The sequence below is a fragment of the Stenella coeruleoalba genome, assembly GCF_951394435.1.
Source record: "Stenella coeruleoalba genome assembly, chromosome: 11".
Classification (NCBI taxonomy): domain Eukaryota; kingdom Metazoa; phylum Chordata; class Mammalia; order Artiodactyla; family Delphinidae; genus Stenella; species Stenella coeruleoalba.
In genome coordinates, this window is record NC_137157.1 from 64,370,545 (window position 1) to 64,393,297 (window position 22,753).

The 22,753-nt window shown below is 50.7% G+C and overlaps 1 protein-coding gene across 2 annotated transcripts in view; it reads left to right on the top strand.

Moving 5' to 3' along the window:
• The first annotated feature begins 21,180 nt into the window (after positions 1 to 21,180).
• COL2A1 (collagen type II alpha 1 chain) overlaps positions 21,181 to 22,753 on the top strand; it is a 31,015-nt gene continuing 29,442 nt past the window's right edge. For both annotated transcript variants that reach the window (XM_079936943.1, XM_079936942.1), the window contains exon 1: positions 21,181 to 21,661. In XM_079936943.1, the coding sequence (XP_079793069.1) occupies positions 21,577 to 21,661 (85 nt within the window). In that variant the 5' untranslated portion in view covers positions 21,181 to 21,576. The remainder of the gene's footprint in view (positions 21,662 to 22,753) is intronic.

Sequence of the window (22,753 nt, forward strand, 5' to 3'; positions counted from 1 at the left end):
AAGTCCACGTCCAGTTTTCCTGGGGTCCCCGATCCTCACCTCCCAGACCTAGGGTGGGGCATGCACAGTTCCCAACCCTTGAGGGCAGGCAGGTGGGCAGCAATGCCTTGTCTACCAGATCCCCAGAAAGGAAGGCCTTTCATAACTAGGTTCTCTGAAGTCTCCTCAAAGCTCCTTTATGAGGAAACATCAGGTTTAAAAGGCTTCATAAGTCACACACATTCCCTGTTGGGAAGGACAGAAATATACAGCCCCCGAGCATACCTGCCCAGACAAGGCAAAGAGCTCACGGCAGCGGTCCGGAGTCCACCCAGGCTGGCACCGTCCCCGCCCTCGCAGAGCCAGTCCCTGACTAGGGGCAGGCCCTCGCCGCCCCCAGGACAGGGAACTCCACATCCCAGCGTTCACACTAACGACCCTTCAGGAGGAGTGAGCTTCAGTGCTGCCTCAGCCCCAGTGCTCACTCAGCCTTTTTATGACTAACTGTGGAGTGAAGGAACGTGTCCTCAGTCCAGCCGTCTCGAGTATCCGGAGGTCACGTTCTAGTGAGTTCTTGAAGAGCCAGGGGAGCCCCAAATAACACATTCTGGTATCTGTACTCCCTTATCTTTGAAATGGAGCCAGTGATACTTGGGCGGGGGGGTTCCTAAGAGCTTCTAGATAGGCGGTGCTTAGCACAGCGCCTGACGCACCAGAGGTCTGAGCTGTTGCCGGCCCCGCCCCCCGAGGACCAGACTAAATATACATTCATTCATCAAACGGATGTTGAGCGCATGCTGGCGCTGAGTACGTGCCAGTGCCGGGCACTGGGGGCTCAGGGTCCCCTGAGGCCCAGCCTCCATCTCCAGATGTTCACATAATGGAAGCTGTTCAGACCTCACCTCTGGGACCCTTAGGATCAGGCAAGAGAAGCTGGCCGCCCTTCCAGGACCCAGGGCCTTCCCTTCCCGCCCTGAGCCCGGGGCATCCCCTTTGAACGGCCCCAGTTCGCGTCCCACCCCTCTCCCAGGTCGCAGTTGATTATTTTCATTCGACTGCGGGCTGACCTCAGTATGGTTTACTGGCCTTTTCCTCCCGTGGCCACTCTCATCTGACACCTGGAATGCCGCTCTGAGCTGCTTCGCGCCTTTCTGTCTCTGCTAATGAGGCTTTCTAACAAAGCCCTGCGTCACCGGAGTCTGCTCACAGAGGGACCGCTGGAACGCCGCCTGGGGACCCGGGCTCTGTGGGTGGAAGGGGAGGGCTGAGGGAACACAGCATTTCTTTCAGAAAAGGCTGAGGCCTGGGCGGGGCAGGGAAGGCGCGCTGCTTCCTCCAGGCCGGCTCCAGGGTGGCCACGGGCCATTTGCTGGAGAATTCGTCCTAAGCCCCAGGCTCTGGGACTGTCTCTATAGCCAACCTGAGCAAGGGCCGAGGGGCCTTGGACCTGCAGGGGGCGCCCAGCACAGGGCCTGGGAGGAGTCCTGGGTGGGTGTGGGCTGCGGGCCTCTCTCCCCTGTGCACGCAGGTGGCCTTGCACGTGTCCAGGCACCGTCCTGTCTCCACCCACCTGCTCTGGGGACGCTTCGTGCTCCACCTCCACTGGCCTCGCCCGCTCCTGGGAAGACTCCAGTTATTCGGCCAAATTTGAAGGATAAGAGGTAGACGGTTCCACAAAGAGCCCTGGAGGCTAAAGATAACTTGGTCCAGAGAAGAGAAGGCCATGAGATGGCCCAGGAATAGATGCTCTTCAAGGTTCCAAAGGGTCCTTAGGCCCAGGAAAAGGAACGCAGCTCTCAGGCTCCATGGAGCCCACTATCAAGAGAAGGTAAGAAAACACATCACGGGACAGCCACAATCAATCAACAAATGTCTATCAAACACCTACTCCCTGGAAAACAAGTGCCAAGAGGCTGCTCTTGGCAAGAACTAATTCAAGGAAGGTGAGGGGTCAGAGGATGGAGGAATCCCTCAAGAAAATGAATTGACCCAGAGTAAAATGGTGGTACTTGGTGAGAATTCTCGATATAAGACAAAGGTTCAATTAATGGACACCTGACACTACTTCTACCCTGCAAATGGACTCAATCCCACTCAGCCCTTTGACCTGGGCTGGACACTGAACCCTGAACTTGTCTCAAATTAGGTCCCAATTCCAGTCTCAGAGGACTCCCCTGTCCCAGCTACAAACTAACCTCGAGACTGAGCCCTGGTCCCAGCTACAGGTTCTTCCGAACAGTGCCTCGTGAGCCCACAAATCTCTGAAAATGGATTCACCTCAAAGAATCCAAAGACCAGTAGCATTCCTTAAAATGGTGAAATAGTCCCACACCTCTGAGGCATACTGGCTTCTCGAAGCAGCTACAAAGACCCGGGCTGAATCCCTCTCAAAGCCCAGAGCAAGCAGACTCTCCCCTCCCTGCTGTGGGAAGGTCTTCTGTTCAGATGTGGCCCTGCGCCATCCTGAGCTCTTTCCAACATGAGAAAGAGAACCTGAAAGGAGGTCAGTGGACCAGGGGTTAACCCGACCCAGAGTCAAGACGCCGTTGGAGACAGAGATACAGACTGTGGCAAGAGAGTGTAACTGGTGCTATGCAAGGAGCATCTCACTCGGTTCTCCCAACAAAACTGGGAGGAGGTAGATTTTGCTGTCATTACCCACTCGTTACAGATGAGGCAGTTAGGTAACAGAGAGGGAAAGTAACCGACTCAAGGACACACAGCTGGTAAGCAGTAGAGTCAGGGTCAGGACTCACAGCCTGCCTGTGAGCATTACGCTGTAGTAGCTGTCCCTCCTCAAGGAGGAGGAGGTTTGGGGTCCTCGGAGGAGGTTGAGAAGGACGAGGACGGGTTGGAGGTGGGTGGGCAGTTCACCTCGGTAGAGCAACATTCGCAGAGTGGAGATCAAAGGAAGGAGACCAGATGCCTGGGCAGTGAGTGCCCTGGGCCAGGGGCAGAGGCCGGAAAGACAGATTCAGAAGGGCTTTGAGTGCCAGGCTGAGGAGTCGGCCTCCATCCTGCAGGCAATGGGGACTTACAGAGGGCTTCTGAGCAGTTGGACTGAAACTCCATGAGAGTAGCATTTGAGGATAGCAAGTCGGGCCAGGTGTGCAGACCACAGCGGGCAGACAGAACCACCATCCAGGGAGCTGTGACATGTCACCAGAGCTCTTTGGACATGGAGCAGCCCCTCTGTCTGCCCAGCCCAGGGTAGGACCCTCCTGTTTAGATCAAAACCTTGTCCATGTCTAGGAAGCTTTAGGTGAGGGTTGAGATCAACCCTCACCTATGCAGTGTTCCCAGATGGATCTGTCAGATCTGAGGGCCACCTGCACTGCTGTTGATTTAATAGTTTCCTTAAGTCAACTCTCTCATTCTCTTTTCCTTTACTCAAGTTTACGTGAACTGAAAACTCTATATCATGGCATTGATATTCTACCTTTTCCTCCAATGCACATTAAAATAAATACATTACAAAAATGTATAACTATTAAGACGAAAAATATTTACCCGTGTTCCACCTAAAATCACCCCAGGGACCTCTGCACTTAGGAAATATTGGTGACCCTCCCCCGGCTCCCCCACTTGAAGCGACCTCATTCAAAGATTGAGGTCACATTTGGAAAAAGCAAGTCAGAAATCACAGAGCCAAGGGAGGGGAGGAGACCAGGCATGGGGGGTGGGGTGCTCTGTAAACCAGGCCCAGCCGGCCGGGTGCTGGTGGGTATGGGACTGAGGGGCTGGGGGCAGCAGAGCGAGCTGCCCGGGGAAGTGGATGAGGTCTTGTTGAGAGCCGTGGCAGCTAGGCAGTGTGCAGAGACCAGGCTGCAAGTGTAAAGTTCCCAATAACTTTTATGGATGGTTTCTTAATAAACATTTGAGCCATCTGTCTGGACTGGAACATCCATTATCCCAGGCTCCTGGAGATGGGGCTGGGGGAGGGGCTGCTGTCTCATGCACCTCTCCCACGATGTCCCCTCTCCCCATCCTCGACTTGTCCCCTTGTTCTTCGTTTTTGTCATAATTGGAATAGCTTCCGTCTGCTGAGTGTCGACTGAGCCCAGCGCTGTCCGTTGGGGTCTACATTCTGCCTTATTTAATCCCCACAATTACTTTATAAGGCAGGTGCTTGAATGGCGCCACTTTTACATGTCCAGAAACGTGTAAGCACATCAGCTTGCAGAGCTGCTAAGTGGCAGAGCCTGGCTAGCCCTTTGGGCCCAGATCTGCGTGACCCCCAAGCCCACGCTCTGAGCCACCTGATAACTCTTTCTCGCCCATGGTGGCACACTGCCTGCCCTTTCCTCCTCTACTTCTCCTTTCAAAGCCAATCTCAGCTGATGCCTCTCCTCTCATACATCACTAGGGAAATACCTCCCCCCCACCCCAGGTGTCAGAACGGACATCACTCATGAATATAGCAGGCCGGTCCACAGGGCAGCTGACCTTTCTGTGATGGGACTGATTAATCTAACGCAGAGAAACCTTCTGAGCCATTGAAAGCCACTTGGATTATTGGCTCCGGCTTCAAATAAACAGGATAAATAAACTTCAGCCAAAAAAGAAATGGTTCCTGGTGTCTTTCTCTGAATCTGGTGCATCAAAGACAACCGAGTTCTAGTTGGAAGCATGATCTTCTTACAAGCACCTTCCAGTGGTGTCCCTTGCTTTGTTTAGTTGATGTATATGAATTGATAATAATTTAAAAAAATATTATAGATGCTTAATGGCCTTGCTGAGCCTATCCAAAGATAGAATGTTATAGGAGAGGAAAACATCTCAAGAAGAAAGGTTCTCAGATGTCAAGAGGCAGCAATGGTGGCCTTGAAGCATTCCATCCACAGCCCTAGTAAACCCTCGACACACAGCTCATAACGAATCAGCGTGTTGCATCTAGTCCACTAAAACTAGCCAAACTGACTTCAACCCTGTATTTCTTGGGTCTGGAGTTTTGTAGGACCCATTTGATCTGTGAATGCATAATTAAAAAAAACCCAGTGAGGAAGCAGCCAGCTGGTAGTTATAACCCATGAATAGGAGGTGCTCTCATCCTCTGTACAGAAAAAAAGTCCATTTAGATTATTCAAAACTCTGGATCGACTGATGCATATACGTGTGCACAGCCATGACCTCTCTTACTTTGTGTTTGCACGCAGATTATAAGCTTCCTCAGGGCAGAGACCATGGACCAGGGAAGTCCTTCTCCTTCTAAGATGGAGACCAAGTCAGAGAGGTCCTCAGGTCCATGGGATGCCATGTCCATGTGTCACCCTCTGATTAGCATTTGGCTCGCAGGGCTGTGGGCCTCTGGGGTTGGAGGACCCACGTTTGTTCTACTCTAACACAACCACGTTTGTTCTACTCTAACAAAAGATGGAAAGATAAAAACCTTAGCTAAGGAATCTCAGCAGCTGATGAGCCCACGTACCAGCCATCCAATAGATGGGGGTGAAGCCCTGGGCCAGGCGTCAGGCCTGAGAACTGCTCTGGTTCCTCCCTTTGCCTGGTCTATGAAGGCTGCTCAGAGGGAAGAATCATGGACCCAGGCTCTGGACGGCTTCACTGAAGGACAGAGAACACTTGTTACAAGCAGTTCTTCAGGGTTGAAATTCCACTTCAGGTCTCAGTACCTAAAGTCATTTTTCTTCCTTATTTATGTTTCCTGTGGAAAGTCTGAAGAAAAACCTGTGGAGCATCTTTCGAGCGTGCATTTGGAAGGGAGGAAATATGTTCCCTCTCTGCTGGGCAAACACAGCAAACATTGGTGCTTTCACAACTCGGACACAAGCTGGTTTTCAAAGCCTCCCGCTTGGCAGCCCCGAGGAGCTCGTCGGAGGGGTGAGAGGAGCAGCACCTGGGCCGAGGAGGTTTGCTTTGGAAGCGGAGCTTGGAATCTGTGAGCCTTCTACTCCAAGCACATCCAAACGGAGCGGCCACGGACCCCTTCGGCACAAGCTCGCTCAGGCAACTGGGGCTCTGTCTGCCCGGAGGGCCAAGGGCCTCGGATGACCGGCTCCCTGATCCCATGAAGCCTATGCTGGGGTGTTGGAGGCTTAGCAGAGAGGATGCAGATGAACAAAGATGGCCTCAGGGACTCTGGCCCCCCCCTCTCGGTGATGCTGAGGAGAGAGGGTGGAGGTGAGGGCGAAGGGGACATGCTTCTGCACCCACAAATATTTCCAGGCTTCCAAACACTAATCAGGGAAACCACTGGGCAGCAGATGCTCCAGTAAAGCTAGAACTGTGAGATGGCAGCTACCCACTGTGGGCTGTCTGTTTCTTTCAATGTGGTCTGCAGCAAGGGTTTCCTTCCCCCACCCCGCCCCGCCTCCCTCCCTCCCTTCCTTCTTTCCTTCCTTCCCTCCATCATTTCTTTCATGAGAGAATAATATAATAAACTCGCAAGCACCCATCAATAGCAATGATCAACTCATGGCCAATCTTGTTTCACCTATAACTTCACCTACCCCACCCACTCCATGGCCTCCAGCTGGAATCTATTGAAGCAAATTCTAGACATCATCTGATCCATAGATATCTAGATTCTTTTTCCTTTAAGTATTGGACTCTGACGAACACCAAGAACCCTCCTTCCCCTAGGCCTATGTATACATTTGCAAATCACCGCAGGGGTTCAGGAAACATCTGTAAATTGAAAACCTCTGTTATATAGGATAATCTCTATCTCCAAAGGAAAACTTTCCTTTTGAGATCTTGGAACGCTCAGCTGTTCCTTCTAAGGAGATGTACTTACTTGTTTTATTTGCAATGGCTGTTTATTGAGTGCAGGGGAGCATGCTGGGTAATTGTGGGGAGAGGTGAAAGAAGCCAGCTGCCTCCCAGGTGCTTTCAGTCCAGTGGTGGGGTGGAGAGGGGGAGCCGCAGAAAGGAGCCCCCAGGCTGAGGGTGCAAAAACTCTGCCTTGAGAGGAGGAGGAGCCTCTTCTGCATAATCTCTCCTGGGGGGTTGTTTATTGGCCAGCATCAGTTAGGTTTCTTCGCTGCTGCTGTTAATGTGTTTGTTTAGGGTCTGTTGTAATGTCTCTAAGATAAGGACCAGCTCAGTTTACACTCCACCTTCAGGAACTGGGCTTGGGGCCTAGGGTACCTGTGAGGGAAGCCAGGTGGTGACCAAAGGCCTTCCTGGGCTCCTGAAATTGGCAAGGAAGACACTGCGAGGATCAGCCAGTGCACAGGGGAGAAGGGCTTCCCTCCGGGCTGGACACATAGCCAGATATTTTAATGAGGAAACAAACTTTGTTCTCTTTTTGATTTTCTTTTGAGAGGAGGTATGGGAGCAAAGACATTTTTGATGCGGGGTTCTTTGGAGAGCGCTTAGAATCTTTCTGATCCTTTTTTTTTTGCGATACACGGGCGTCTCACTGTCGTGGCCACTCCCGTCGCGGAGCACAGGCTCCGGACGCGCAGGCTCAGCGGCCATGGCTCACGGGCCCAGCCGCTCCGCGGCATGTGGGATCCTCCCGGACCGGGGCACGAACCTGCGTCCCCTGCATCGGCAGGCGGACTCTCAACCACTGTGCCACCAGCGAAGCCCTTTCTGATCTTAATAGCCAACTTTTTGCTATTCCCCCACCCCCATCCCGTCCCACCCCAGTGTCTGCAAACCCAGAGACCGGCAGTCAAGTCCAAGTGGCACCTAAAGAAAAGACAGGCTGTGGTGCTGGTGCACGGGGACCTAGGCCAGTGAGGCAGCAGGGGAAGCACTGAGACAGGCACGAACACGCTCTGGAAGTGACAACATAGTAAAGATGGCATTTGCACCAGTCAGGAAAGATAGACTTCTCAATAAATGTCCTGGAACAACTGGGCAGACACTCAGGGAAAAAAGTTAAAGTCAGATTTATACCTCACCCCTTAAAGTGAAATAAATTGCGTATGGATGAAATGTTTAAATGTAAAAATTAAACTACGAAGAAAACTCAAAGAAACCATGAGGAAAACTTTAAATCTGTGAATTAAGCCAGAAATCAAAATAAAATAATTTTGACCATAAAAAATAAAAGGTTTTTGCATGGCAAAACAAAAAACAAAAAAATCACCATTGGCAAACTCAAAAGACAAAATGTTAAACCATGAGAAAATACTTACAACTATTATTGCAGCATTATTTCATCAAAAGACTAGAAATGGCCCAAATGTCCATCAAGAGGATTGGTTAAATAAATTATGGTTTATCCACACAGTGGAATACTAAGCAACCAATAAAATAATGAGGCCATTTTTATGTGTTGATATGAAACCATCTTCAAGATACAAAAAAAAAAAAAAATGAAGCCCCATGTAGACCAGTGTGTAGAGTATGTTACTATTTGTGTTAAAATGATACTTACCATTTGTAATGCGAGGGGGGGAACAGTTGCTGAGCTATGCTTGGAATCTCTGGGGAAGGATACCTGAGAACTTGTCATGTTGGTCTCTTCTGGGAGGGGAAGTAGCTGACTGGGAGGGAGACGTCACTTTTTGCAACTTTGGAATCTTGAATCATGTGAATGAATTACCCATTAAAAATAATAGTAAAGTTATGATATTTTTTCTTTAAAAAAAAAAGAAGAGAAAAGAAAGAAGAAAAACCAAGAGTACTTTGCTTTCTTTGTAGATGATGCAATGCTGACCCAACCTGGTTCATGGTGAGATGGCATCTCACTGCACTCTCCTCTCCTTCTTTATGGGCTCTCCCAGCAGCCACGCTCACAGAGATTTTTAGGGAACAGTTGTCTGTAAAAGCTTACCACCAAACCACGATTTCCATAAACTTGGGTTTCCAAGCCTTTCTTTTGAGTGGGGGACAGTTGATCCTATAGCTAGAGGATGTGACTCACAGCAGCACTGATTCTGGGCAGGGACCATGTACTCTTTCTAAGAAAACTGTGTGCTTTACATGACTATGCAATGGAGAACCCTGGAGAAACAAAAGAGGGTTATCCCCAGTCAAAAAGTTAGAGGGGAGAGAGAAAGAGAGATTGAGAGAGAGAGAGGACGGGGAGGGGAAGGAGAGAGAAAACAAAAAGAAGCAACTGAGTGTCCATCAACCTGTGACTGGCGCGCCATCGTGCACCCATGCAGAGGAACGCCGTGTCACGTGACCATACAACGAAAGAAGAGGTGCTTCATCAGGGCCCAGTTGTTGCATATTGTTCACGCTTTACATGCCTAAGGCTGTGCTTTATGCCGTGAGCGTGGGGTGAGGAAAAGAACCACAGGTATGGTGAAGCTTTATCAAAGAAACAAAACTATTCTGAAGAATGTCAGCCTGGGTTTGGAAAGGATGGAAGGGGCTTCCTCACTTCCAAAGTGGTACAGGTGAGAGAGGGTTGGGCCGGGGAACTGGCCCACGTTTTAGCCCGTGTTTCTACATCTCTTGTTACCTCACTGCAGTATCCCTATTCTGATACTATCATCAATAGCAATCTGTTATTTAGGGAATAATTTTGCAGTTTCTCAAATGTGCAAATATTGCTTCTCTGACTGGACAATAACAAAGCAAGAGTGTTATGCGTCCGCAAGTTCAGCTCCCTGCCTGTTGAAGCGCTCCACGTATTTGGAGAAACAAGACCTCACACTTGAAGTCGACAGAGAAGAAGGGGGTAGACGTAGTTGGAAGGCCCAAGCTCTCCTTTTGCCTCTGGTCAAAACTAGCGCTGCTTTGGTCAAGTCCCTGCCCTTCCTGCCAGGGCCAGCCAGGCCTAGGGTGAGAGGCACGTAAGACGCTTGCTTTGGGTGCAAACTTTTAAGGACACACAAAAAAAGCCTTAATAATCAAGATAAAGAGTATTTTAAAAATAAAAATTAATACCAAAAATCCATGATGAACAGAATGTCCACCTTTGACATTATGGCTCCCAGCTCTGCTCCCTAGGTCTCATTTCTCCATCTCTAAGTCAAGAGGGTTGGAGCATTTGACCTTCCAGTAGCCTGCTGGGCCCTAATGATTTACGGCTCAGTAATGAAGTACCATTGAAGAATTAGGGAGCATTTAGCAAAGTGCTAGTTGTGCAGCCTAGATAACAGTACAGGTGGGTGACAGGGAGTCTTTGTCAAGTCAGTGGGACAGCAATAAAGTTAAGACAGTTGGAGGAGATAACATTTAGCCAGCTTTCTTTCTCTGTTCCCACTGGGCATAACTTACCTACGCAGCCACGGAGGGAAGGAAAATCCTCCCACTGCCTCTTTTCCTGATTCTCCCCCTAGAATTAGGTTCACATCCAGTCGGAGCAAAGAGACAGCTTCATTCAGATGTGGCTTGCGTCCAGGGGCCTGCTGGCTAACAAAACCTCCTAAGGATGTCTGGATGTCTGCAGGATGCTTGGTAACCTGCAGGTGGAGGTGGATTTGGAGGAGGCAGTAGCAGATGTCCTTGCTCTGGCTGTCCTAGGACACTCCCAGTGTTGGCCCTTACTCTTCCCTTGCCCCAAATGCGCAAAGCATCATAGCTTGTTCCCTTGTTTCTGAGGTCACCCTTGTCTTAACAGAATCTTCTAAGGTCGACATGGAGAAGAGTTATGGATAGAAAGCTTAAGAAATTCTATGGACACGTCAAGACAAAGGGGCAAATGATCATATTGTTGTGGATCCCATTTCCACATTGCATCACTTGCATCTCCAAATTACCCAAGTCAAGGATGAAATTCCTCAGGGAGACTCTGGAAATTGACGTTCCATACAGGGGCTGCAGCTCCGTCCTTTGGGATAGCCATGCTGTTCATGGGACCCAGTTTCCTCAGAGCCTGATTTCAGATATGCTTTTCCCGAGTCTTTGCCAGCTGGAAGATGAAGACTCATCTCCTAAAATGTCATTCATCACTAGAAAGTGACTGGGGCCTTTAAGGTCCTGTTGGAATCAACAGGATGAGAGAGTCCAGCTCTTCAGGAAAATCCACCTTTTCTCTTTGGCTCCAGTGACCCTCGGACATTTCCTGAGCTACAGGGAAAGACAGCTGAAGAGAGTGGCATTGGAAAAACCAGCCGTCTCCACCCTGGATGGGAAGAATATCTCCCTTCATGGGGCTGCTCTGGGATGCCAGTGTGATCCAAGTCCCAGAGTAAGCAAGTGAACGAGCCCTTCCCAGACCTCCAGTCATCAGGCCCGTTCAGTACCCTCTGGTGGTGTGGCATTTGGATGTGTTTTGTCAAAAACATATGAACATCTCACTCAGGCATTGGAAACAAATATAAGCCCCAGCCCGTTCTTTTTTTTTTTTTTTTTTTTTTTTTTTTTTGCGGTACGCGGGCCTCTCGCTGTTGTGGCCTCTCCCGTTGCAGAGCACAGGCTCCGGACGCGCAGGCTCAGCGGTCATGGCTCACGGGCCCAGCCGCTCCGCGGCATGTGGGATCTTCCCGGATCAGGGCACGAACCCGCGTCCCCTGCATCGGCAGGCGGACTCTCAACCACTGCGCCACCAGGGAAGCCCCCAGCCCGTTCTTTTACTTGCTGAGGATGAATAACTCCCTTTGGCTTCCCAGCCAGCCGGGCCCAACAAGTGAATCTCGAGGCTGAGAGATGAGGCACTGGCCCTCACACACACTCATCCATCAGAGCGTGACCCAGGCTGGCTGCGTGGCCCAGGAGCAGCCATTCTCAACCTTGGGAGCACATTGGAGTCACATGAGAAGGGGGCTTAAAAAGCACTGGTAGGGTTTCCCTGGTGGCGCAGTGGTTGAGAGTCCGCCTGCCGAAGCAGGGGACACGGGTTCGTGCCCTGGTCCGGGAAGATCCCACATGCCGCGGAGCGGCTGGGCCCGTGAGCCATGGCCACTGAGCCTGCGCGTCTGGAGCATGTGCTCCGCAACGGGAGAGGCCACAACAGTGAGAGGGCCGCGTACCGCAAAAAAAAAAAAAAAAAAAAAAAAAAAAAAAAAAAGCACTGGTGCCTGAAATTTGGATTTAACTTGTCTGGGGTGCAACCAGAGCTTTGGGAGTATTAAAAGCTCCCCTTATTAGGAATTTGAATACACAGTCAAGTTTGGGAAGCACTGCCCCTGGACTAGTACTTCTCCAACTTCATGTGCAAGCACATGACCCTGGGCTATTGTTAAAATACAGATTCTGACTCAGTAGGTCTGGGGTGGAGCCTGACATTCTGCATGTCTAACGGTCTCCCAAGCGATATGATGCTGCTGCTGGTTTGTTTGCAGGCCACACTTTGAGTAGCAAGGTTGTGACACGTGGTCCAAGATGGTAGCTACTAGCCTCATGTAGCTAATTAATTAAAATTAAACCCAATTAAAACTTAAAAAGTCAGTTTGTCAATTGCATTAGTCACTTTTCAAGTGCTCAGTCATCACATGTGGTTAGTGACTACCATCCTGGACAGCACAGAGGTAGAATGTTTCCATCATCACAGAACTGTTAGGCAGTTCTGTCTCAGAGCATCTCTTTGTCTCTGAAGCTGTATTGGAGCAGCTTGAAATGTGGGTCATCTCTTGAAATGTGGGTCGAAGCTTTCTTGGTGCGAGGACTACAAAACACTTCTTTTGCACTCCTCACATCGCAGCTGTGCACTGGGCTTGTGGAAGATGCTTGGTTAATGCTTGCTCAGGTTAGCGCACTCAGGCTTTTGTCCACAGGCAAGCATCACATAAGCTGACTGACTGATGTCTACTTGGGCATCAATTAGCATTCTCATGGAGTTTTATCCAGGACAGCTCAATGGGCTTGTCAGAGGTTGATGACCAGGTGGCACTGGGAACGCCTCCCCTACCTCTGGCCAGCCGCTGATTCAGGCAAGAAAATGCAGGGCCCCAGGTGATGGCCTCTCAGAGGTGATGGCCTCTCAGAGCTTCTGCTGTTGTCAGTCCTTATAGCCTGGAAGATGGACCAGGATACACTGGTGCAGCTGATGGGCGCTTCATCTCGCAAGCCCAACTCAGAGGTGACAAATCTAGACATATTCTCTCTTCTCAAGGTATTTTTTTCTGGGTCTTGGGGAAAAGGAAGTACTGGAGGCGGCCTGCCTCCTGTGCCTGAGTAACCGCTCTGCTTCTCCTTGGGTGACTAGCATGGACCCAGGTGGAGCTGGGAGAGGGGTGCTGAGCCCAAAGGCAGAGGAAGTACCCTCTGACTTAGTCACGCTGGATGGGAAAATTAAACCCTCCAGCCAGTTGATCCCTTACCTTCACAGTGGTTGATTTTCAGATTCAACTGATGGGTCATTGATAGTGAAACTAGAATCAGGGTGAAGTGATAGAGGAAAAGGAACCGGAGCTGGTGCCTCTCATGGTAAAAACACACGCAGCTACCTCGTTTCACAGATGCAGCCTCTGAGGCTCACTGAGTAAAGCAATTGGATCAAGATCACGAGGCAAGTTAGATGCACGGGTAGGCGTAAAAATTAGGTTTCCTGACTCCAAGGCCAGCGTTCTTTCCATTGCTCCATGCCCAAGAGATTTGCAAGGATGCAGAAGCCATTCAAGAGAAGAAATAAAATATTACATCAATTTTTATCTCTAGTACAATACATATGGAGGTAGGTGTTCGTTCAATGTTTGCTAGTAAGGATGATAATGAAATTGCTGTTTTCTCATCTTCTCACTCCCAGCCACCACATCCTACTGCTGGATTCACTTGCACACACTGCTTCTGGGATAACGAAACCTCCCCCCCACCCATTACTTTTTCAATAGTAAATATGACAGGACTACACAATGTGCAGTTGTTGAATCCTCAGAGGCAGAACTGTATGTGTGGAGGAACCGTAGATACAGAGGGTCAGGGTAAATTACAGGCCGATTTTCGACTGCCAGAGAGTCGGCGCCCCTAATGTCTCTTCCCGTCAACCGTAGAGCATGGGTGCTACTGTGACCTGAGAAGAACCCGCTCCACGCTCTCCCATCTTTGAGTTAGATCCTCTGGAGCTTCTCATCAAACTGGATCAAAAAGACTTACAGGGCAATTTCCCCCCAAATCTTGGCCTTTCCACAGTTATGTTTTTGTTTAAACTGATAGGTATTGAGAAGGTTAACCACTATCCTACCTTCTTAGGGAGAAATTGTGCCCAAGTATTGGGTCCATGTATCCCTAGGGCCAAGTTTCCTTTTCAGGTAATACTCAATGTTTGTGGATCCCGAGTTTGTGTTACTGACTTCAAAACAATGAAAACACTTTCAATCCTATACCTCAAATCCCAGGATCTTCCACAATCAACCTAGATACTATCAGTTGTCATCCAAACTCATGGAAACATAACGGGTAAGACAAAAATGTTAACAGGACTAGACTAAATTAAAAACAGAGAAGTGAGATTGTTTCTTTATGGTATGGTAGGCAAGTGGGGCAAGGGTAAATACTTAGGGTGGGGACCACGGAAAGCTGGGAGGAAGATAATGACTGTGGCTCTGAACCTCCTCTGTGGAGTGCGCTGCCGAGGCGCCACATCTGTGTTTCATTTATCCTCACAATGAGCCCAGGAGAAAATGGCTATTATCCCTGTTTTATGGATGAAGTTCAGAGAAACCCAGTAACTCGCCCAAGGGGACAGAGCTGGGAAGTGCAGTTGCCTTGTCTAGCCTGGGCAGTGAAAGGGCGACAGTTAGGGCATGTGCCTTTCTAAGAACTTTTAGGAGAAAACCAGACAGGCATCTTGACGGGCTGGCATAGGAGGGAACTAGGGTGTAAGTGGGATTCGTTACTCTTGTTTCCATGAGAACGGAGCTCCTGTACCACTGGCTGAGGATTCCCGGGCAGGGTCCCCAAGTGACAATGAACAAAGCCGCCGTCGGGGCCTTGCTGGTGGTGTCTTAATTAAGCTGCCCGAGGAAGAAACTTACAGTTGGGGATGTGGAGGTGGGGTTGATGGCAGATCTCTGGAGATTCTAACGATTAGGAAGTAACACGTTGGCACAGATATGACGAAGCTGCCTTCGCTACCCAAAGCTGTGCGAAGAAGAGCTATTCTCAGTTAAACGCCAGGCCAGAGTGCTTCCACGTACGGCATGGCACTGAGCTGCCTCACATCGCGATACACTATGTTGCAACCTGTTGACCTCGTAGGTTGCCTCTTTATGTGACTATCTCCCCTGAGGTGGTGGTCTCCCTAAGGACAGGATCCATGTCAAACAGATCTTTCTGGGTTGGTGCTCAACACAATGCAGTGGAAGGAATGCCAGCTGAGGCATGGGAGAGGGAAATGGGCAGGAAGGGGGACAGAGTGAGGGGAGACAGTCAAAGAGAAGTCCCTGGCTTTGAGCCCAGGAGTCTGGGGGGTGGTGTCAGGGGTAGTGGGTGGGTGTCAGCAGAGGGCCTGGCCTGCAGGCTGGAGTGGGGTGCAGGCGTGCAGAGCAGGGGGGTGTCCTGTCGGGCCCTAGACAGGTGCCTCTCTCAGCAGGACAGACGAGGTGCCTTCACTGGGTTTGCGGCTGGGGAAGGGCGCACATATGTCCTCTGCTCCCTCCTGAGGTTGTTTTTGGTAGAGGAACCCACCAGAAGCTTACCACACATTCCCTTGAGCTTTTCAAGGACTTCCTGGAAGGCAGGTCCACCCCACCCACGGGGGTAGAATAAACTTGGTTTCCAGGTGCCTGGTTTTCTTGAGGGGTGAGAGGGGAGAGGCAGGGGTATGTGCCCTGCTAGGCCCAGGGGCTCCAGTCTAGCTCCTAGCTTTCCATGATAAATTCCCACCCAGGAAGAGTTCACGGGTCACGACCCTGAGTGGCAGGGCTGGTGGGAAAGAGGTAAGACATCAGCCTCCACTCCAGCTCGGCCCCGACCCTCTCTCCATGGAGTTCTGGGCTCAAGTTCTAGAATGGGTCCATCTCTTCCTGGCACCGACCCCACTTCCTATCAGAGAAATGGAAGAAGAGTGACCTCCCACCTACCACAGAAGGAGATGTTCACATGCTCACACCCCCCGCAGCACGCTTTCCAAAGTCCTGCATCTGTCTCCTCCTCGGCAAACCCTCTGTCCATCCCTCTCCCTCAACTCACTTCTCCTTTCTGCCACGCCTTAACTCAGGCCCCCTCCTTGCCACGCCGGCAGACGCAGTGCACGCACGATCGCAGCTGTCTGGAACTGAAGACAACGCCCGCTCTACTAGTCAGGGCCGCAAATGACTATCCTCCAACCAACATTTAGACCAGCGCTTCTCCAGCCTTAATGGGCGCAGGAGTTATCTGGATGCCAGATTTCCATTTGCAAGATGCCAAACCCGATTGAGTGGATTCTGTGGACCACTCTTCCGGTAGCAAGAACTTAGAACACTTACTTCGCGACAGCACCATGCTAGATAGACTTTGTGGGGAAAACCGTAAATGGAAAAATTATGGCCCCCGCTCTCAAGATGTGTGAATAGACTCAAGTAGGATTTTTCTACATGGTTGAGGGATAGACGAATGAATGAACGAATGAATGAGGGCACAACGGTATGGTATGGGCTATATATTCATGCAAAGAGTTCGAGGGAAGCAGAGAGATAGGAGATAGAAGCCACCCACTTTCACATGTCTGGCAGGTTGTCGGTCCCTCGAAGGGTGTCCCCTGGAGCCACCATGCTGTGCCATTGCCTGACGAGTGCCCAGAGCAAATCCTCCCTGGCTCTCGCAGACAGATGTGGCTGGACGACCATGACTGCTTCACATGTAACCTCTGCTGAGAGTGCTCCAGCATCTCTGCATCGAGGCAATGGTATTTTTCCCTTCACCCCATAACCGGCAAGAGCTGATGAGAGACACACGTGTCCCATTAAGCCAGAAAGCCACGTACTTCAAGAGAATGCAAGATATTGCGTGAAAGGGATTTTTTTTTTTTTTAAAAAAAAGTGAAATGGGAAGGTATTTCCGTGTAAAAGTACAGCTATTTCTTCAAAAAGTAAGCCTTTAGAAAACCCAGATATCTTTTTCTTTTGCCCCAAAGGCCCACCTAGTAGGAGATAAGTAGAAAAGGAAAAAATGAGAAGTAAAAAAGACAGGTCTGAGCCAGACCCAGTGACAACTAGTGGCACTCACGGAGTCCTCTGTGTCTGGCCTTTATCTCATCCCTGCTGCTACGTCTTATTCCCACTGGCCCGCATGGCTGACTCCACACTGCTCTGGGCCCCCTACCATGTCTTCTGGGTCATCTACCCTCCTTTGCTTTCTTATAGGTGCCTCCTGTCCTCTCACTATACCTCCACATTTCAAAACCCCACCCACCCTTGGAGACTCACTTCTCCTAGGAAACCTTCCCCAGATTGCCGTATGGCTTCCAGAATGCTGTTCTTTCTGTTTTTGTTTGGTTTGCTTTTTAGGAGGAAGGAGGGTACCTTGCTTGCGGCATTTTTCACAGTCTTTTTTTCTCATTTCCCCTGCAGATTCAAAGACAGTCTCTTAATCCTCACCGTATCTCCATTTCATACAGAAGTGGGTGTCCTGTATGAGTGCTAAACTGAACGCGTATGGCGCTGGGATAGGACCGAAGAGACAGAGTTGGATTCTTAATGCTGTTTGCGCTGAGCCTACATAGTAACACATTTATGCTCCCATGAAATGGAATGTACGCCATGAATCTAGAAACCCTACCCTGGACAGTCCTGATCCTGTTATTCTGCCCCAAAAATGCCAAAGGAAAACATAAACACATCTTGAAAAGGTGTCTGAACTGAGCCCAACCAACAGAAGCTGAATGTCGCTGAGCGAGTTGGCCCGGCTCTCCCTCCACCGTGGCTGGCTGTGTGAAGTGCGTGCATTCACCACCTGCCGTATTTGGGGCTTACCTCTTTGGAATGTGAATCCTTCCTCACTTTATCACTATTTTTAAATGGCATTTGTGTAGAGGGAGAGAAAGCGATCTTTTCTTTGCAGTTTACCTACAAATATCTTTCCCAATAAGGCTGTGTCCACTATAAGTCTAAATTTAATATCCCTGTAAAAAAGAGAGAAAAATAGTGAAATAGTTATTTTGTTTATGCAACACAAAATGGTTTAATCCACCTGTCTCACTGAGTTGGTCTGATTTGGGGTAGATACACTGATTGTGTCTGTTTAATTGCTAACTGTTCTACCAAGCCTGCCGTACTTAGAGATGTAAGTGAACAACGAAGGCCACGTGGGACCTTCATCCTTCGCCATTGACGCCTTTCTTCCACTAAGTGGGGGGAAATAGCAGCTGTTTGATTCCACTTCTACAGTTGTAGACATTGCAGTGCTTCACATCTATTTAACGCTGCTAGAATATAAGGCTTTCCACATTAAGTGAACAAACATTTACTTTCATTCTGTTTAATGGAAACCTTTCTAAAATGGAATACAAATTTCCCTGTCTCCCCGAAGAGACCATATTCAACTTGAGTTAACATTTTTTTGGACATTTAAGTTCATCATATGAACCACAGGGACAGCAGCAAATGCTATAAACCAGGATACTCCCTGGAACTACTGAGGGCTTTAGGACTATTGACCCCTACCCTACTGGCCCTAGGCAACCGTGTTTTTTATTGGTTCCTTTTCTATCTCCTGTCTTATTGAACCTTCTTGCTGTTCTTCCTGTGTTTCATCAACTGCTCTCCTGTCTTACCTCGATTTTTCTGCATCTAATTGGTGAGGTCAGATGACTATCCGTTAATGCAGTATCTAAACTATGAATTAATAGACACGGGATAAGAGGGACTCTGCTACGCATCAAATGCATAAGGTTTAGCACGGAACACAAATTCTGGCTGCCCAGAATTCTGAGCGCTACTTCTCCCCCCAGATCACAGGTTTATCTCTCCTTCTTTACAGTTTGTTGGCTATGTTCTGGATAGCGAGATTGCTGGGTAAGTAATCTCCAAATCAGTGAATTTTTTGCCTCCCACATATAGGTTCAGTCCCAGTCTGAGTCACAAATTAGGGGTTTTTAAATTGTAGATGTTTGGATTCATGGATGGGTAAAATATTAATACTGGTATTTTGTTGACTTTAGAATTTAAATAGTTTCCATAGTTTATTGTGGCTTTGTCAATTTAAATTTTATTTTGCGTTTGTCAATTCTCATCTCTGATGAAAAAACTTCCCCCCCCCACCATGGGGAGTAGAGAACTAAATTTTGTATTCACAAATGAACCATTATTACTGGCAAGACTCCAGAGCTCTTACATGTAGACACAGTTCACTGCAAAGATGAATCACAGAGTTAGAGGATGAAATCAAGAGCAACTTACCAACAGAAACAGGTATAATTTTTGTCCACTGATCCAGATCACTTTGAAATAGGCTTCAATTTTTGCATCTATTTTAGGGTTTTCACCCCAACCCTTTTTTTTTTTGCTTGTATTGTATTGCTTGTATCAGAAAATATGTATTGCTTGTATCAGAAAATAAATCATATTTTGCATCTAAATGTAGTAGTCCACACGGGTTTTCTTAAATCCTCCTATGTCCTAAAATTGTGCCAGGTGACTGTGCTTGTCCCCAAGGAGCTTCTAGGCTGATTAGTAAGATAAGACCAATGAATACAGGGGGAGGAGGGAATGAAAACCACACAGAAAAGTATGTAGCTTAGAATATAGTCGTGGATACAGGCTATAAGTGCCCGAGGGATTCAGAAAGGCAGGGAGACATTGCATTCTAGAGATATCAGAGAAGGCTCTCAGAGGGGCGTAAACGCAGGGGGTCTTGAATAATGTGTGAGATTTGGTCATTCTACCTTCCAGGTGGAGAAGATAGGACCCAGGGCTCCAAGCAGGGCATGGGACAGACACCTCAGGGGGTGAGACTGGCCTTCTCCCAGCTGGGGCTGGGGAAAGGCTCAGAGCTTAAGGCAAGGTCTTGAACAGGAGGATGGGAAAATAGCCAAGGAAGGCCCATGGCAGGTAGAGGAGAAGCTGGAACCAGTGCTTTCATCCTTCACCCACCTCCATCCAGACTAGACAAAGCGTGGAGGTTATTTCTTTAAACAATGCAAGTTCCTTCACTCTCGAGCCAGCACACTTGCGCTGAAGTTAAACTCTGCACACTTGGAATTCAGGGCTCTACTCTGAGAAGCTTCAAAGCCCAAGGCGGGGTGGAGAGAGGGAGGAAAACCCCAGAGCCTCCTGTGAAGACTGAGGCCTGGGTGGAGAAGCAGCTTCTAAGCTCTTTCAGCTTCAAGGAGGAAAGCGCTGCAGAAACCCCACCACTGGGGAGGGGATTTCTGGTTAAGTCACACTCCAAATTCTGAGTTGCATTAAAGTTTGCCTTTTTGCCTAAAGTTCTTTGGTGGGGGGGCAGGCTTACAATCCTCAGGGATAGAAAGCCGTCCAGAGGAAGAAGGCCTGCTTGGGGGCTTTTCCTCCCTGGTATTAATGGAGACACCTGGGGCCAAGAGAGAGCACAGCTGAGCCCTTCTCCAAGGCGGCATTTGGGCCAAGGTGCCAGAAGGGCGCTCACCGGGGAAGGTGAGATGAGGTGGGAAGTGAGGGCCAGGGGGCCACCTAGGGAATTCTGGCTTCTCCTCTGGCTCACAGAACTCGGTCCAGCTGGAGCAGCCTCCTCCCTCCCTGGCCAGAGCTGCTCAATCCCGGCCGGCAGGGCCCACTGCCCCCGCCCCGCCCCCCGGGACTCCCGGACCCCGGCCAGGAAGAGCAGACACCGAGTTTGAGCCTGGAACTACACAGTCCCCCACCTCGGCCGCGCGCACGGTTTAGTCTCGCCTCCCTCGGTGCTCTGTGTCTCCTCGAGCCCCCTCCCCAGGATCGGACGCCGCCCTCCACACCTTCACACAGGTTCCCCTCTGTGCTGTAACACGCCGGCCCCTTTCCTGGCGCTCGGCTCGGGTCAACGCCTGCTGAGGTTCCAGACGAGGCTCATTCATCGCATAGTTGGATGGGGGAGGGGTTGGGGGGCTGTCCTTCTGAACCTCCAGGTGGGAGCCCAGGGGCCAGGTGCCCCGAGAAGCTGCTAGAAGATAGGTCGGGACGACGCCCCCAAACTTGGCCCTGCTTGCCAGTCTCCAAGATTTAGGGCTCCAGTTACTTCGTGGGCTCCCCCTGCGCCCTTCCCCTCGCCTCCCGCCCAAGGTCCCAACGCGATGCCCCCTCTCTCCCTCCCCCGCTGCTCCTTTCTACGCTTCCCCTCCTCCCTCCCAAGTCTTTTCCGTCCACGGTCTAGGGCTCGCAGCCTGCGCCTCTGCAAACACCCCCCGCCCCTCCAATCCGGGCAGAACTCCGAGGGGAGGGGCCGGAGGCCCCCCTTCCCGCCTGTGGTCGGAGAGGGCAGCGCCGCAGCCCCGGGTGGAGGGGAGTACAGGGGCCGTCTCTGCGCCCCGCCCGATCAGGCCACTCGGCACACTAGGGGTGGGAGGCGGGAAGCAGGGCTAGCGGAGAGGGGGGTCCGGCCCGGGCAGGTGCGGGCTCTGGCTGGGCCCGGGCGGGCTCCGGGGGCGGGGTCTCAGGTTACAACCCCGCGGGGGGCCGGGGGCGGCCCGCGGTTTGGGCGAGTTCTCCAGCCTCGAGTAGAGCCGGGCGCATATAACGGGCGCCGCGGCGCAGAGAAGACGCAGAGCGCTGCTGGGCTGCCGGGTCTCCTGCCTCCTCCTCCTGCTCCGAGGGGCCTCCTGCATGAGGGCGCGGTAGAGACCCGGACCTACGCCGTGCTCCTGCCGCCTCGCTGCGCTCCGCCCGGGCCCGGCTCCGCCAGGCCCCGCGGTGAGCCATGATCCGCCTCGGGGCTCCCCAGACGCTGGTGCTGCTGACGCTGCTCGTCGCCGCTGTCCTTCGGTGTCACGGCCAGGATGTCCGTAAGTTGCCCACAGCCCCTGCCTGCCACCCTTCTGTGCCGTCCCGCCGCATCCTCTTGCCTGGCCCTCTCGCGCTCTGGAGCCTGCGGATGCGCAGAAGCTCATCGAGTGGAGCTCTGCAAGTCAGGGGCTCTGTCCGAGCGTCCTCCGTGCCGGTCGTGGTTGGAGGCATTTGCAGGTCCCTTCGTTGCAAAGGAATACTAAACAAGCAAAGCGTCGGGTCCGAGGTTTGCGCACAGATTTTAAGCGCGCTCTTTCCCACCAGCTTTGATAATTAGGCGCACACGCACACGACTTGGCTTTCCGAAGCACTCAGAGTTCAGCAAAACAGGTTGCGGCCCATCGAGCTTAGGAGAAGTAGGAGAGAAAGAGCGCGAGCAAAGGAGCGAGCGAGCGCCAAGGGGTTGACGGCCCAGTAGTGTCCAGGGGTTGGTGCCGGGGGTTTCAAAGGGAAGTTAGACAAAGGAGATGCTCGGAAACTGGTGGGCTGAAATCCGAGGCCACAAAGAAGGGCTTCGGAGAGACACTCTGCGACCTCATCGCCTCTCGCGGGTTTCCTCCCCCTCACGGCTGGCCCAGGAGCAAAGTGCAGCCCTCTTCGCATCTCGGCTTTCCCCTTGCCTCTGAAGGATACAGAAACTTCCCGTAGGAGAGGCCATCTGAAAGGCGATAACATTCCAACCAGACCGTGCTTTTCAAACGCCCAGGAAAATAGCGCCCTCTCCCCGCCGTCTTCCCCCCTAACATCCCCACCCCCGCCCAGGTACTACAATGAGTTACTTTTCTAAAAGTTTCTGGAAATAACCGAGGCTCTGCCAGGTGTGTGTGTGCGCGTGCGTGCGTGTGCGTGTGTGTGTGTGTGTGTGTGTGTGTGTGTGTGTGTGTGTGTAGCAGAGGAAGGAGACACGGTTGGTCGATTGCTATAACAATTTCAACCGAATAGAGTTAGAGACGGCAGTTTTACAGTCTGGTCCAAAGGCGGTTCGAACCGCACCTTTCCATCGCCTCCTTTGGTGAAGTCTCACTGTCTGGGATTATATTTAGGACAAATGAAGCCTGGAAAGTGTATTAGGTAGAGAAGTTATTTTTTTT